The sequence below is a fragment of the Petaurus breviceps genome, unplaced genomic scaffold (assembly GCF_028583685.1).
Source record: "Petaurus breviceps papuanus isolate PSGF00001 unplaced genomic scaffold, PetGlider_PUasm1.0 90804, whole genome shotgun sequence".
Lineage (NCBI taxonomy): Eukaryota > Metazoa > Chordata > Mammalia > Diprotodontia > Petauridae > Petaurus > Petaurus breviceps.
In genome coordinates, this window is record NW_027187348.1 from 1233435 (window position 1) to 1249428 (window position 15994).

At 44.9% G+C, this 15994-nt stretch overlaps 1 protein-coding gene across 3 annotated transcripts in view; it reads right to left on the minus strand.

Moving 5' to 3' along the window:
- Positions 1-673: 673 nt before the first annotated feature.
- Positions 674-15994, minus strand: part of TRIM29 (tripartite motif containing 29) — a 52690-nt gene continuing 37369 nt past the window's right edge. The window contains exons 9-11 of one of the 3 annotated variants that reach the window (XM_069070049.1): positions 13640-13729; positions 11795-11871; positions 674-2291 (exon numbers count right to left, since the gene is read on the minus strand). In XM_069070049.1, the coding sequence (XP_068926150.1) occupies positions 2229-2291; positions 11795-11871; positions 13640-13729 (230 nt within the window). In that variant the 3' untranslated portion in view covers positions 674-2228. Of the gene's footprint in view, positions 2292-11794; positions 11872-13639; positions 13733-15994 lie in introns of all 3 variants that reach the window. The other 2 variants (XM_069070048.1, XM_069070050.1) reach the window with 2 other exon arrangements.

Genomic DNA, 15994 nt, shown 5'->3' on the forward strand with positions numbered 1-15994 from the left:
ACGTGGACTAGCTACAACCCCTTTCAGTTTTAATATCTTATGGTTCCTTTTCACCATTCTTTTTCTTCCAAACCCTATTCAAGACCTGGCTCCTGCAATAAGACTCCTAGCTTTGGTCATTGTTCTCTGTTGCATTCCCCACCTTGGTGTGTAATGGCTCCATTCTGACTATATTCACTATTTTATATCTGTCTGCTGTGCTGTGTGTGTGTCTGTGGGTCTGTGTGTGTCTGTGTATGTCTCTGTGTGTTTATGTATAGTTGTGTGTGTGTTTCCCTTTTATTAGACCTCGGGTTCAGGATGATAGAGCCTCTGTCTCCCCCCAGTGCCCAGGACTGGCCTCCTTGTGCCAGAGGCTCTCCATTCAGCCTGAATGATGGGCTTAAGCCACCAACAAAAACGAAACAAAAACTGCTGACCCTCAGTAGTCCCCATTTCAGTAATTTTCTTTGTACCTTGCAGCTCATTCTAGATTACAAGCTCCTGGGGCCCTATTGCCAGTCTTCGGCAGACAGAGCACATCAGGACAGACAGGGTGCTTGGCCTAAGGAAAGGCCTCCTGGCCCAGGCGCTGCAGCCTCAGCCCCAGGCCCTGGGGGACCCCTACCCTCCCTCCCAAAGCTCCGGCTGATATGAGATGAGCTAGTGGCAACCATAGACTATCAAACTGGAAGACTTAGAAAGGGAAGTGTATTAAAGACAGAGAGGGGAGTATGAAAGCACATTCATCAAGGGGGGTTATGTATATACAGAATAATCAGAGCAATCCCACCCCCCCCCATAACCTTCAGGGAGCCCCTCCCTCAATACAAATAAAGTGTTGATCAATGATTTATTCAGGAAGGGGAAGCCAAGGCTGAGCTCCTCCCACCTTTGCCAGCTAGATATCTCCCACCAGCCCCCCAATCCTGCTCCATCTCTGCCCCTCCAGTGGGGGAGGGGGGTCAGCGGTGGGGACTCAGACTCCTCCTGGTTTTGTGTGTTGTTGATTTTTTCCTTCTCAAGACCTGCTCTCTGCCAGGCCCTGGGGAAACTGGAGTTCTGAGCAGCTCCCAGCAGTGAGGCTGGTCAAAAGAGGGATGGCAGCTCTGGTTGGGGTGGGCAGAGGGAGGGAGGGCAGGAGCATATTTTTACCTAAGTGTTTACAATGCACTAACCCAGTGATTTTCATTCACCAGTATTTTCCTTTCCTACCCACTCCACCCCCATTTTATATTCTGTGTTATACAAAAGAATGAATTACTCAACCCCAAAGGCAACTGGGCTAGCAGCTATTTGCAAGGCTGGGGGAAGGCACTGTGAGGAACATCACCCATTCCAGCAACAAGGATTGGGGAAGGGTAAGAGCCAAGCAACCTGACTGTCACTGTTGAAGAGCCAGATCCTCCCTTGTAGAGACAGGTTTCCTGAATGGGGGTGACTTATCTCTTACCCCTGAACAGGGATCCTGGACCTGTTTAGCGCAAAGACAAAAGTATCAAACTCCTCTGACTGTGTAGGAAACCAGCCTCTAGCCAGATAGGAGGAACTTTGCCCTCTTCGGGCAAGATCAGAAATCATAGGCAGGCCTGGGTATTAGGAAAATCAGCCTGAGTTTGAGGAAAGTCAGTCTTGCCCTGCCAAGGACATAGGCTGACAAGAGTGAGATAATTTCTACATTTGTGGAAGAATAGAAAGTTTTGTCTGCTAGGTGCACAGCCCCCTCTAGTCACCCATGAGGATGATTGTTGGCAGTTCTAGGGGAAAACCAAAGTATGGGCTGAGCCAAGGAGACAGAGCTGATGCCAAATGGGTGCCTACCTCCCGAGCTGCCATCCCAGGATCTGCAGAAGGACTTACAGTGTGTGGGGTGGGGGGCGGAGAATGGGATGGAGGGAGAGCCCCTTCTGTGAACCATATCCTGACCCATAAAATGAAAGAAGTGACAGCATCCTCTGACTGCAGAGAAGGCAGAAGACAAAGGGGCCTGAGCAGACAGGGGACCAAGCACAGTATAGCTAAGGGAGGGGTGTGGGGGGGGGGGAAGTCGCTGACAAATTCTAGGATTGTCAGAGAGGCTGGAGGACTGGGGAAGCTGGAGGGGAGAGAGAGGACAATCCTTGGAAGATCATATTCCCCACCAGCCCAGACCCCCTAGGGACAGAGCAGCAGCTGAGTAAACAGTAGTAAGAAGTACAACTGGGGAAGGGTCAGGCGGTCTCTTGGTGTCTCACTCCTGCGCAGGGAGCTCAAGGGGCCTCATTGGAACCCATACCATTGCCCTTGTTGACATAGAAAGGACGGTAGTGTGACTGTGGGAGAGAACAGAGAAGTGAAGGTTAGAACTTGGACATGATATCCCAAATATATCAGCCTCCCCCTCCCTTCTCCAAGCTTCCAAGCTTCCTTCCTCCCTTCCATCATCAGCAGCCAGGGGATGGTTCCTTTGCCCGAAGAGAAGACAGGAGAGGCATCCTGAAGGATTTGAAGGGTCATCACACAAAAGATGTAAAACCTATTTGTCTGAAGAGAACCTGAGCATTTCAGTGGACTGTGACTCAATATGACTTAGCAGCAACCAAAAGAGCTGTGGTTACCTTGGGCCGCCCAAAGTGAGGCCTGGCTTCCAGGAATGGGGATGTGGTGGTCCCTCTGCCTTGGGCAGACCCATCCAAAATATTGTGCTCTTGGTGCCGTGGCTGGGGAAGGGCATTGACAAGCTGGAAAGAACCCAGGGAAGGACAGTGAAGTCCTAAAGTGTCACCAACAATAGGCTGAGGGAACTGGGAATGTTTAGCCTGGATAAGACTTGAGGAAGAGGATGGCTGCCTATCTTTGAAGGAGAAGAGGGATTGGACTGGTTCTTTGATCAGAAGTTACAAAAAAGCAAATTTAAGTCTGATGTTAGGAGAATCTCCCTAACAATTTTGTTGTCGTTCGGTCATTTCAGTCGTGTCTGACTCTTCATGACCCCATTTGGATGTTTTCTTGTCAGATACTGGAGTGATTTGCCATTTCCTTCTCCAGCTCATTTGACAGATGAGGAAACTGAGGCAAATAGGGTTAAGTGACTTGCCCGGGGTCGCACAGCTAGGAAGTGTCTGAGGCCAGATTTGAACAGAGGAAGAGGAGTCTTCTTGACTCTGGGCCTGCCACTATATCCACTATATCACCTAGCTGCCCTCCTAACAAATAGAGGGGTCCAAAGTAGAAAGGTCAGCCTCAGGAGATGGTAGCATCCCCTTCACTAGAGGTGTTAGAACGGAATTTGTATGTCCATATGCCAGGATGTTATAATGGGTCTTCCTTTCAGGTATGGGGTATATCATACCCACCCTAGTCCAGGACCTTGTTACCTCCTGCCTACAGTTAGGGCATCTTTATTGGTCCTTGTGTCCAACTCCTCCCCTGTCTAATGCATCCTCCAAACAAATGCTAAATTCATGTACCTGATCATGTCACTCCTCCCCTCAAAAAGCTCCAGTAGCTCTCCATTGCCTACAATACTTTTTTTTTGCATTTAAACCCCTCTAGTATCTGGTTCTAGTCTAACTTTCCAAAATTACTACCAATTGTATACCCTCTTGTGAATGCTTTGCTGCCCAACTGACTGCTTGTTGTTCTATCTCCTACCTCTAGGAGGAGTTAGCTTTGCACAGGTGGATCCCCATGTCTCGAATGCATTAACTCTTCACCTCTGTCTCTTTCAACTCCCTTCTTCCAAAACTCAGCTCTAGCACCACCTTTTACATAACACCTTTTCTGATCTCCTTAGATGCTAGTGTCTTCCCCCCAAATTATCTTGTCTTTATCTTGTATGTACTTTGTAAATACTTATAAGTATACATGTTCTACCCCAATAGAATTTAAGATCCTTGAGTGTGGAGACTGACTGTATCCCCCAATCCTGGTTCAACACCTGGTGGTGGTGGTGTTCAGTCATTTCAGTCGTGTCTGACTCTTTGTGACCCCTTTTGGAGGTTTTCTTGGCAAGGATATTGGAGAGGTTTGGCATTTCCTTCTCCTCATTTTACAGATGAGGAAACTAAAGCAGAGTTAAGTGACTTACCCAGAGTCACACAGCTAGTAAGTGTCTGAGGACAGATTTGAACTCAGGAAGCCTTCAGACCTAATACTTTATGCACTGTGCCGCCTAGTTGCAACACCTGGTACATAGCAAATAATTAACAAATTTTGTGGATTGGAACAGGTAGGTCAATAGGGTGCCTTCTAACTCTAAATTCTGTGGTTGTGTGAAGAAAGAATAGACATTTTCTTCTTGACCCCAGAACGAAGGACAAAGTAGGGCAATCAGTGAAAGTGACTGAAATTTTTTAATCAGTATGAGGAAAAATTTCTTAACTAGGGATATTCAAATATCAAATGGGCTACCTTGAAAGGTAGTAGTAAGTGCTTTATTATAGAAGGTCTTCAGGTACAGACAAGATGACTATTTTCTTAGGGCTGCATTAGAAGGGATCCTTGGTCAGGTTAATGTTGGACCAGATGGTCTCTGAAACCAATCCAGCAATGAGTCAACAAGTCTTTGTAAGCACTTACTATGTGCCAAGCATTTTTTGAGGCCCCCAGGATACAAAGAGTCTCTAACCTGAGGGTTTATCAGCTGTGATAACATGCACACATATAAGTTTATACCAAAATAAATACAAGATAATTTGGGGGGAAAATAAAGGTAGGTGGGGACATCAAGAAAGTCTCATAGAAGAGGATGTATTTGAATTCAGCTTTGAAGAACACTAAGAGTTATAAGAGATGGGGAAGAGAGTGTTCCAAGCATGGGGCATGGCCAATGTAAAGGTATAGAGGTGGGAAATGTAATAATACATGAAATGGTCCACAAGGTCAGTTTGACCGAAGAATGTGAAGGGGAGCAATGTATGTAAAAAGCCTGGCAAGGTAGACTGGAATCAGGTCGTACAGGGCCTCAAAAGTCAAACAGGTCCCTTCCAATTCTGAGATTCTATGAAATGGATTTTCTAAAGGAAAACAAACCTTTTGTACAGTGGAGTCTTTGCCCTTTTCTGGGTAGGGGAAGGAGGGTGAGGAGGGGAAGAAGGAGAGAAGAACCACTGGAGTGGGTATGGGGTATGTGATGTGAGAGCAGCCTGAGCCCGTGGAAAGTCTAGGAGTCTCTGGCCTAGCCTCCTGGGAATGTGCCCAACCTATTATAGCAAAAGTTGCCCCATTTTAACCCTGGCCACAAGGTCTCTTAAATTGTGGCAATATCAAATATAATCTTCAGGGCTGGCTAATTAGAAACTCTGCTTTAAATCCTAATTATAACTCATTAAGAGCAAATCAGCTGACTTGTTCAGGCTTTACTTAACTTACTCAATTCCTAGGAAATTATTGACAAGCTGGGCTTCAGTTGCTTTTTGCAAGATCCAACCATCACTTCCAATCCCATCATCAATTTATCCCTTTTCTATATGTCCTATATTTTCTCTCAATGCCATCCAGATCCTAAATTTTGTCTCTTTGAAGAAGGCTAGACAGGCTTAAATAATCCCATTGGCCAGAGAGGGATAGTCCTGCACAGAAAAGGAAAGTGATTCAGTCTGGGTCACACAGCATGCCAGCAGCATAGCTTTAGATCTGTGGAGTGGAAACTTCAGGCCTCTCCAGGTCCTCCAAACTCCCATCCCAACCTAACTGTTTTCTCTCTGATCTTCCCAGTCTCATTGACATTCTCTAGGCATCCTCAGAGTCCAATGACTACATAATTCCTGGCCCTGCTCTGTTCATTCCCGCCTGCAATTTCACAAAATCGATGCCTCCCACCATCCCAGCCTCAGGGAAAACAGTCACCTGAGGCAGGAGAAAGAGAATGAGTTGCAGCTGGCACCTCCCTATGGCGATTATTATTTGTCTCATATTGGCTCAGGCAATAAGCCTGCTCCCCAGCTGGGCTGAAAAGTCCGTGCTCCCTCCCTGCTAGTCAATACTCCCTGACACTCTTCTACAGCATATCCATAGCCTGATGCTCATGGGCACCATGCATGGGTTGTATTTACCAGCCCGAATGTTTTCCTTCACTCTAGGCAGAGAACAGGATAACTCAACAAGGCAAATGCCCCCGATGAAAAGGCCCAAGTTTGCAAAATTGGAGTGAACTAGGAGACTTTCTGGTGAGCCGGCTCAATCAAACAGATCATAGGCCAGCTCTACACATGTGTTTCTAGGGCTAAGCTGTTTTCTTGTAGCCTAAAGTGACTTGAGATAAGGAGAATAGGGAGCCTTCTTTCAGGTACATTTCATTCCAGAGTTGCCCCTGGGAGCAATGAACAGACTTTAGGCTCAAAGCTTTCCTCTCTGTTGCTGTTCTTTCTCTAATTTCCTGAGCTCTTCACCAAGTCCCATCCCATCTGAGGCACTGGTAGGAATTTCAAAGGGACATAACTTCACAGGTGTCACCAGTCACTTAGCCTTCTCAGACTTTCCTTCTCTCATCTGTAAAATGAGGGTGTTGGACTAGGTGACCTCTGAGGTCCACTGAAACTTTAAGTGTTTGACTCTATGACTTTTCCTTGATGGTCTTTAGTTTCTTCACCAGTAAAATGAAAGGGGGTGGACTAAGATGGCATCTGAGGTCATGGCAACTGGGGGTACAGTGGATAGAGAGCTGGGCCTAGAGTCAGGAAGACCTAAGTTCAAATCCATCCTCAGAAACTTATTAACTGTGTAGCCCTGGACAAGTCACCTAACCACTATTTAACTCAGTTTCCTTAATAGGAAAATGGAGATAATAATAGCATCTACCTCAAAGGATTATAGTGAGAATCAAATGAGGTTATATTTGTAAAGCACTTTGCAAACCTTGAGGTGGTATATAAATGCTAGCTATTATGATTATTACAGAACCACATACCGTAGTCTCAAAGCTGGAAGGGACCTCAGAGTCACCTAGTACTAGGTAACCCATATGTGACCAAGAATCCCTTCATCCACCTCCTTGACAAGATGACCTGCCAGGCTCTGCTAGAGGATAACCATTCAGTGACCTGAAATCCACCTTCTAAGGCAGCCCATTTCACTTTCTGAGGGCTTAAATTTCTGGGTAACTTTGTTTTTATAATGTAAAGTCATTCCTTTTTTAAAATGTATTTATTTATATTTTATTTCCCCCAATTACATGTAAAATTGTTTTAAACTTCCATTTGTCCCCTAATTTTGAGTTTCTAATTTGCTCCCTTTTAGCTGACTAAATCTAGTCTCCTTTCCACATAACTACCCTTCATATATTTAAAGAGACATATCACACCCTTCCCTTCCCTGTGTCTTCCTTGTCTAGGCTAATTTACTAGTTTTTTCAAATGATTTTCTTATGGTGTGGTTTTCAGTCTTCTTACCATCCTGATCACCTTCAGAGTTTGCTAGTTTAGCAATGTCTTTTCTAAACTGTGGCCTCTGAGAATTAAACACAATACTCTAGATGTGGTCTAAACAGAGCAGATTATAATTGGGTGGAGTAGCGGATAGAATACAGGAAATGGAGTCAGAAATTTCTGAGTTCTAATTCTGCCTCAGACACACTTCCTAGCTGTGTGACAGTGAGCAAGTCATTTAACCTCTGCCTGACTCAGTTTCCTCATCTTTAAAATAGGCATACTAATAGCACCTACCTCCCAGGAGTTGTTATAAGGCTCAAATGAAATGATATTTTTAAGGCGTTTAGCAGAGTGCCTGGCACATAGCAGGCAATATATAAATGCCAGCTACAACAATGATGATGATAATGATGATTCTATTATTTCTGTAAAATGGGGATAATAACTCTTACCTCCCAGGGTTGTTGTAAGGATTGAATGAATTAGCCCATGCAAAGTGCCTTTGTAAATAAAATGATATGTCAATGCTAACTCTTATTGCTGTGAGGCCATCACTCCTGCATTCTGGACACATCACCCCTATTAATCCAGCCACGTGTGACTGTCTCAAGGCGAAGCAGCCTAATGGTTAGAGTGCTGGATTCGCCATCATGAGATCTGGAGCCAAAGCCCCAGAGACTGACTAGCTGTATGTATGACCTCTAGAAAGATACATCCCACAACACTGGGTTGTTATGGTAAAAAAGCTACTTCGTACATTTGTAAACATGATAACATTGTGGGACATCCATATTAGGTTGCCATGTTATACTATGGACTCATTCAAATATCAACTCCTCTATGTGCCCTTAAAACTCTTCACAACCTGGCCTCAACCTACCTTTCCAGTCTTATCACGTTATTCCCTTTCTTGCACTTGGTCCAACCAAGCTAGCCTACTTGTGGCTCTTCATGCCCAGCATTCTATTTTCTGTCTCTGCCTCTTTGTACAAGCTGTCCCCATGCCAGAATTTATTCCCTCCCCACTTTTAACTCTCAGAATCCTTATTTTTGGTTAAGCGAGCCTCATGTGACGTCTCCCACATAAGCCCTCCCAGGGCGTACCGTTTACTTGTGCCTCCCTTCAAATATTACCATATATATATTTTGTATGTGTTTAATGTGTATAGGATGCCTCCTCCTTTTGAATTTAAGCCCCTAAAGATCAGGGAATGTTTTTATTCTGCCTTCATATCCTTAGCACCTAGCATATAACTGGTGGTTCATTCATTGATTGAGTGATTCAGTTTTCAGGGCACTAAAATCCCCAAACTTTTTCCACACAAATTATTGTCTAACTGTATATCCCCTAACCTGGGTTCTTGTAGCTGATATTTTTTAACTCAAGTATAGGAGTGTTTATATACCCCCTATTAAATTTCATATTATTTGATTTGACCAGTCTTTCTAGCTTGTCATTCAGTGACCCTGTTATTCAATATGTCAGCTATCCCTCCCAGCTCCATGTCCTTTGCAGGTTTAATAAGCCTTGAATGTAGGTCTTCAACAGCCCAAGATTGAAAATAGGAAGGGTATAGAAGGGGCACCAATTGGGGAGAAAAAAGGGAATTGGCTTTAGGGGAGGCTAGAAAGAGGACAGAAGTAGTCTAGCTTGCCATGTAATTGGGTCAGGCCTAGAAGCGAGTCATATGGGAATGGGACAAGGAAAATGCTGACCTCTGTGGCTAGATAAAGACATCATAGGATAAAACTCCTGGGGCCTATAACTCAAAAGCTCTCTATTCTGTGAGTTAGCTTTATCTTCTTTTCTACCAAAGCTACTAAGGTCCCTTTGAGAACCTCAACCTCTGTCTCAGGTATAGTGAGGGAAAAGACAGGGGACATCCATATGGAGGCCAATTGCAGACTATGGCAGCAGTAGAGAACTATAGAAGGGTCAGCACCCTCGTGGCATTAGTAAAGGAGCATACTACTGGGGAAGCCAGTAGTAGTATGGAATAACAATCTAGTAAAGCAGGAAAAAGAAAACAAAAAAACAAACAAAATGGTAAATGGTGGGGCTGTGAGAGATGGTCTGATCCCTTGCTGAAGGCTCTTGCTCACCTGTTGGTGGGGGCACCAGGCCTCAACAGCCTCTGGCCAAGGGTTCCCCCTGAGCCTTGGGCATGCCTGTGCTCTCTTCCAGGAATAAGCCTCTGGGGAACAAGGGTATATGGGATGAGGAAAAAAAATTTTTTTTTCCCTTGTTTGCTTTTGTAGTGCTGCTGCTACAGAGCCTCTGGGCCCAGCTCCAAATTTCAAATACACTCAATTAGTTCCCTCCTTACCAATAAATTAAAGACTTTCTCCCATTAAGCAGCTTCAACCACTCTTTTTGGGGGAAGCCCTGCTGTGATAGGTATTGGACTAGATAGCTTCTGAGGTGCCTTCTGTCTTCTTCAGGGGTGGGGAACCCGTGGCATTGAGGCCAAATGTGGCAGGGGTAGCTACTCACTTTGCAACAGATGAGTGTCTATACCGAAGATTCTTAACTTGGGGTCTGGGGAAAGATTTCAGGGGGGAATCTATGAATTTGGTATTTTTAATATTTTGATAACTGTGATGATTTGTTTCCTAGGTAATTCTGTGTTTTGTTTTATGCATTTAAAAACATTACTCTGAGAAGGGGCCCATAAACTTCATTAGACTGCCAAAGAGAAGCGTAAGAGGCCCAGTTGTATAACCAAAGGCAGAACCAGGAAGAGGTTTCTAGCCTTCCTCACAGGGAGTAACTAACCCACCTCACAGGGTTTGGCCCATGGACTCTAGGGAGAGAAGCACTGAGGGCAGCACAGTGCTCGGTGTGGATATGTGTATGTTACCAGCTGCACAGAGGACCCCAGAAAAAGGATCTGGCACCACAACTCTTAAGCTGCATTTAATCTGGAAATCCATGTGACTTCCTCTATGCATACAGGGAGGAGAGGAGAAGAAAAAAGAGGAGAAGAGAGGGGAGGGGAGGGGAGAGGAGGGGAGAGGAGAGGAGAGAAAGGAGAGGGGAGAAGAAAGAAAAGAAGAGAAGAGAAGGGAAAGGAAGAAAGGGGAAGGGGAAGAGAGGGGAGGGGATGAAGAACTCCCACCATCACCATGGAATCTCAGAATTGGCAGGAACATCAAAGGCAAATTTGCTCAGCAAAACCTCTTCTAACAACATTCCCAACAATTGACTATCCAGTCTTTACTTGATAAGTCTTAGTGACTTCAGAGATGAAGAACTCACAACCTCATGAGGCAGTCCAGTTCACTTTTGGATAGCTCTAATTTTTATTCCCCTTTGCATCAAGCTGAAATTTCTTTCTCTTCAACATTTATGCACTGTTCCTACTTCTTCTCTATAGATCCAAGCAAAACAAGGCAAATCCATCTTCACATTATTTGAAGGCAGCTATCAGATTTCCCCTAAGTCTTCTCTTCTCCAATCTAAACATTCTAAGTTCCTTTGACTGATCATCCCTGGCTGCCAATGTTGCTAAAATATGGTCCTTTGGAACAGGGCCATTTGCACTGTTGGTTTATATTTAATTCGCAGTCCACCAGAAACCCCACATTTTTTATACAAACTATTGTCTAGTCATTCATCTTTCTTTTTTACAAGTATGAAACTGATTTTTTAATGCAAATGTAGGAGTTTACATTTATCTTTATTAAGTTTCATTGTATTCAATTTGGCCTATCACTCTAGCCTTTTCTGTCAACCAATTTGTTATCTATCCCTCCCAGCTTCATGATATTGGCAATTTGATAAGTGTGCCTTCTATGCCTTCATCTAAGCCATCAATTAAGACGTTTTTCAGCATAGGGCCAAGGACAAATTAATAAGGCATTCCACTAGAGATTTCCTTCCAGGTTGGCACTGAACATTAATGACTCTGATTTGGGCCCAGACATTCAACAAATTCCAAATTCAACCAGCTGCACCATCATCCAGCTTATAGCCTTCCATCTTGTCCACACGTATGAGAGACTTTTTCAGATGCTTTATTGAAATTCAGGTATCAGAGAAATGGAAGGAATCACCTAATCCAAAGCTCTCCTTTTATAGATAAGGAAGCTGAGGCCCAGAGAAATAAAATGGTTTGTTCATGGTAACACCTATCTAGTGGCGGAGCCAGGAACCGAATTGATGTTCTGACTCCTAGGGTTCTCCAATAGAACATAAGCTCCTTGAGAGCAGGATTGTTTCATGTGTGTGTGTACGTGTGTGTGTGTGTTTGTATCTCCAGAATCAAAGTACCCAACAAGAAATGATTATTAAATTATTGCTTGGTTGATTTCCATTACATTATGCTATGTGACCTCAGGTAACTGCTGCTGCTCCTTTCCTTCCTATCCCCAAGAAAACGGGGTGTTCCCTGCCTGGAAAAGTGACACGCAACCGACCTCTAAGCATTCTCTGGTCTCGTCTTTCCCCCAGCCCCCTTACTCACCAGCAAGGTCTGCTTGCCAGATTTCCAAGTCTGTGGCTGAGCTTTGGGACTCTGACTTCTGATGATGGAAGGGTAACCTAAGAAAGAGATAAGACACATGGTTTAGACTGGGAGAAGACTGGTTACTCCTTCAAGCCAGGGCTAGATAGCAGTCCAATTGCCTACCTCAAGGAGACCCAGGCACTGTGTCTAGCCCATCACCAAAAATTCAAACACCTCTGATGGGAGAGTGAATGAGCCAGAGTCCAGGGGTCGGAAATACCCTCAAGGAAGAGAGTACAGAAACAGATATCAAGAAACAGAAACAAGGAAAGCCATTTTGGGAGATAGAAAAGAATGAGACCAGAGACCCAGTGGAGTTTGGTTGCAGAATGTCCCCAGACTAGGAGGTAATGTCTTCATTTGGAATAAGGCCACTGTATGATTAAGACTCAATGAAGCTGTAATGGGGTCCCTAAATAATGGGCTGACATCCAAAGAAAGGAAAAGGACCTAACCCCTGGCAAAAATGACCTACTGAAATTGCCATAAACTCAAACACTGAAATGATCTATTATTGATTTCTCATAAACCTGTAGCTAGATCAAGGGAAGAATGAAGAGCATCACTTTGCCACCCTCGATGCCATCCAGTGAGGCTAGATGTTAAAAACCACTTTATATTTCTCACCAATACCTCACCTTCTCCCAGACACTCACCCCCATTCCCATTATCACAATCCTGGGGCACCATTGATTCTTCCTCCTTTAAAGGAGCTGAGGCCCACAGGTCAAGCGGCCCAGCAATGACAGGAACTAACCCAAGGCCCTAGAGGTCCTGGTGCCCAGAACACATGAGTACCATCAGGACTTGATCTAGGAGGGGTTAAGAGGCAGGAACTTCTGGACTGGGCTATGGAAAATTACTGATAGGACAACCTCTCAAAGGACCATAAGATGTTAGAACTGAACTTCATCTAGCACAGCCCTTTGGGTCTATAGATGAGAAAAATGAGATCTCCCTGGATTCTTCTTCCTTCCTCCCCCACAAACAATTTGCATAGCACTCATCCCATCTGAACTCAAATCCAGCTTATAAAAATGAAAAGCACACACTTCAGCAGCCACCCACCTCGGGTAGCACTACGCAGGTCAGCTGTTGATGCCAGGGGAAACAACAGTTGTTAAAATTGCCAGTGGTAACCAAGACACCATGGAGAGAAAGAGATAAACAGGGGGGCTCCTGACAGCTGGAGCAGCTTGGCTCAGGAGGTCCTGAGACCTCATCTAAAGCTCCTGCTCTGGGACAGCCCACGTTTCCTTCCCAGCCCCAAATGTTGATGTAGAGCCCTGGTCCCCAAGGCCTTCATCAGAACACCCTGGGGTGGAGGGAGGAAAGATGCTGTACTGGCCATTCCACAGGGGCAGTGATAAGTTGAGAAAGAAGAAAGGGAGATGGAGAGCTAAGGACCAAAGTGTCATCCTGCTCCCAGGGAAAGAAACGCTTACAAGATGGGAGCTTTAAGAATATGGAATTATATACTACATTCCCAGAAAGAAAGAATTACTAATGAGGGTGGAGAGAAGGAGGGAAAAGAGAGAGACTGCTTTTCAGAGGCTAGAATAATGGCTGTATGGGGATGTATGGTGGTGCGTAACCAGCAGAGCCCCAGAGAGAAGGTCTGAACTTGGGGATTTGGGAGAAGTGCCATGCATACCACTGACAGGGAACTCTTCTGAGAGGGAGGGCCAGGATGTCCCAGAAATGAAAGCAGAGGCCCCACTGGAAACTCCATCTTCCCCACAAGGGAATAAAGGGTGGCAGGAAGAAAAGGGTGGGGAAAACAAATGGAAATTGATTGGGTACCAGTGTTAAACAAGCCACCATCCAACTGTTTGGAAAACTCTGTTGAGGCCTGTCCCAGGGTGGTGAACTGATAAGGGACTTTCCCACTGCCTGCTGGGAGAGAGAGAGGCATTAGCAACCGCATGCTGCTTGGGGCAGACGAGCCTAGATGACCAAGAGGTATCATAAGATCACAGATTGAGAGCTGGATGGGACTTCAGAGGGGAAGGGACTTCAGAAGCCATCTAATTCCTCTATTTTACAGGTTAGGAAACTGAGGCCCGGATTGGTTTCAGTTATTTGTCCAAGGTCCCATAGGTATTAGATAACAAAGCTGGAATTTGAACTAACTTCTCTGATTTCCAGTTTGAGTCTTTCCACTACATCCAAAGGCTCAATGGATTAAGTGCAGTGTGAGTGACCCTACAGAGGCCTCTAGACTCTCCTTGGAGCCCCCTCCACAACAGAAGCTCCCTGATTCTGAGACCTGCCAGCATACCCCCAGTTTTCACCCTGAATGCCAGGGGTACCTTGAAGATGTCTAATCTCTCTAAGCCTAAGCAGGCCCAAGGAAGACTGAGACATGGTGTGGGGTGCATGGGAAAAGAGAGGACACAAAAAGAGTTTGTTTTTAGTGATTCCCCTAAATTTTCTTTTTCAGCACTGTCTACCTCTACTATGTGTCCTAGAGCTGCTACTATAGTTCCCATCCTGGGCCTGAATTTCCAGGTGGTATTCCTGGCTCCAAGGCTCTCCTGTCTAGAAAAATGCATAGCATCCTACATAGTTGCTGGCACCTAAGAGGCACTCAAGAAAAATTTAATGAATGAATGAATATGAATGATTCAATGCATCAATTACTAGTTCATTGACCTAATTTAGCTTTCCTGTGGTCTATTCCCAGGTCCTCTGATAAAATTATCTATCCCAACCTCTCTCATGTACGGGATGACTCCCCTGGTTGGTACTGCTCTTCTCCTTCAAAGCTAACAGAGGATATTAGTTTGCACCTGTATGATATTAATTACCCTCTGAGATAGGTTTACTATTCAGTCAAAGAAAGAATGAACAATGTGGAATGTCCAGAGAAGATGTCTTAATCCAAAGGAACATTTCTCATAATGGAGCACCAAGGGCCTAAGGAAAGATATTTGGAAGTAGGAAGGCCATCCTTAACCCCATGTAAGGATTCATCCACAGTGCAGCTGGCCCTGGAGTGAGGAGGACTGAGTTCAAACCTGGTCTTAGACACTTACTAGGTGTGTGACCTTGGATAAGTCACTTAACCCTGTTTGTCTCAATTTCCTTATCTGTAAAATAAGCTGGAGAAGGAAATGGCAAACCTCTTTGGTATCTTTGTCAAGAAAACTCCAAATAGACTCACAAGAGTCAGACACAACTAATCAACTAAACAGCAACTAAACAACAACAAAGGGTCTATTTCCTCTGCCCTTGGAGGATCATAAGATTTAGAATGGGAAAGAACTTTAGAGACCATCTAGCCTCATCTCCTCATCTTGCAGGTAACAAAACTGAGGCCTAGAGTGGTGAACCTAATTGCCTACAGTAACATAAGCAATGAGGAGCAGAACCAGGAATCAAAACCAGATCTCCCAACTCTAAATCCAGTATTTTTTCAATAGGCCATGCAATAGTCTGTGTGCTGACTTACAAATAAGTCAGCATCTCTAGGGATGGTTGATGGTCGCTATCTTGTCTGAAGACCACTGGCCCATTGTAACTCCCAGGGGACCTTAAAACTGACCACTAGGGGTGGCTAGGTGGCACAGTGAATAGAGCACCGGTCCTGGAGTAAGGAGGAGCTGAGTTCAAATCCGGTCTCAGACACTTAACACAAAAACTAGCCCTGTGACTTTGGGCTTAACCCCAATTGCCCTGTCATCCCCCCTCCAAAAAGCAAAATAACTGACCACTCCTTCCCCCATGTACCCTGCTAGATCCTTAGGCCCTGCTCATTTCCAAGAGGCTGAAGCCACCTCAAGGTGCAGGTTAGAGCATCCAGGATCAAAGCACTAGCTCTGATAGTCTTCCAGCCCCTACCCCCTGCCACATCTGGGGATTATTTCCCTTCTACACAATCTGTTGATGAGGAGCTGAAAGGAAGGTTTGCTTCTATCATCACCTACTAGGGCAGCTCCATCAACACCTTAGTGATGTGAGCCTCCTTCCTCATCCTCTTGCAGGCTTCTGCTCCCTTTGGGTTTAGAGATTTGTTTCTAGGTGGTGATAGACCCTGAATTTGACCAGAGAAGCATTCAAAGGCAAGGGTCTTAGATGCCTCATGCCTTGTTAGGAAGTTTAAGGGAACGAAGTAAAGTCGAAGTGTGTGTGTGTGTGTGTGTGTGTGTGTGTGTG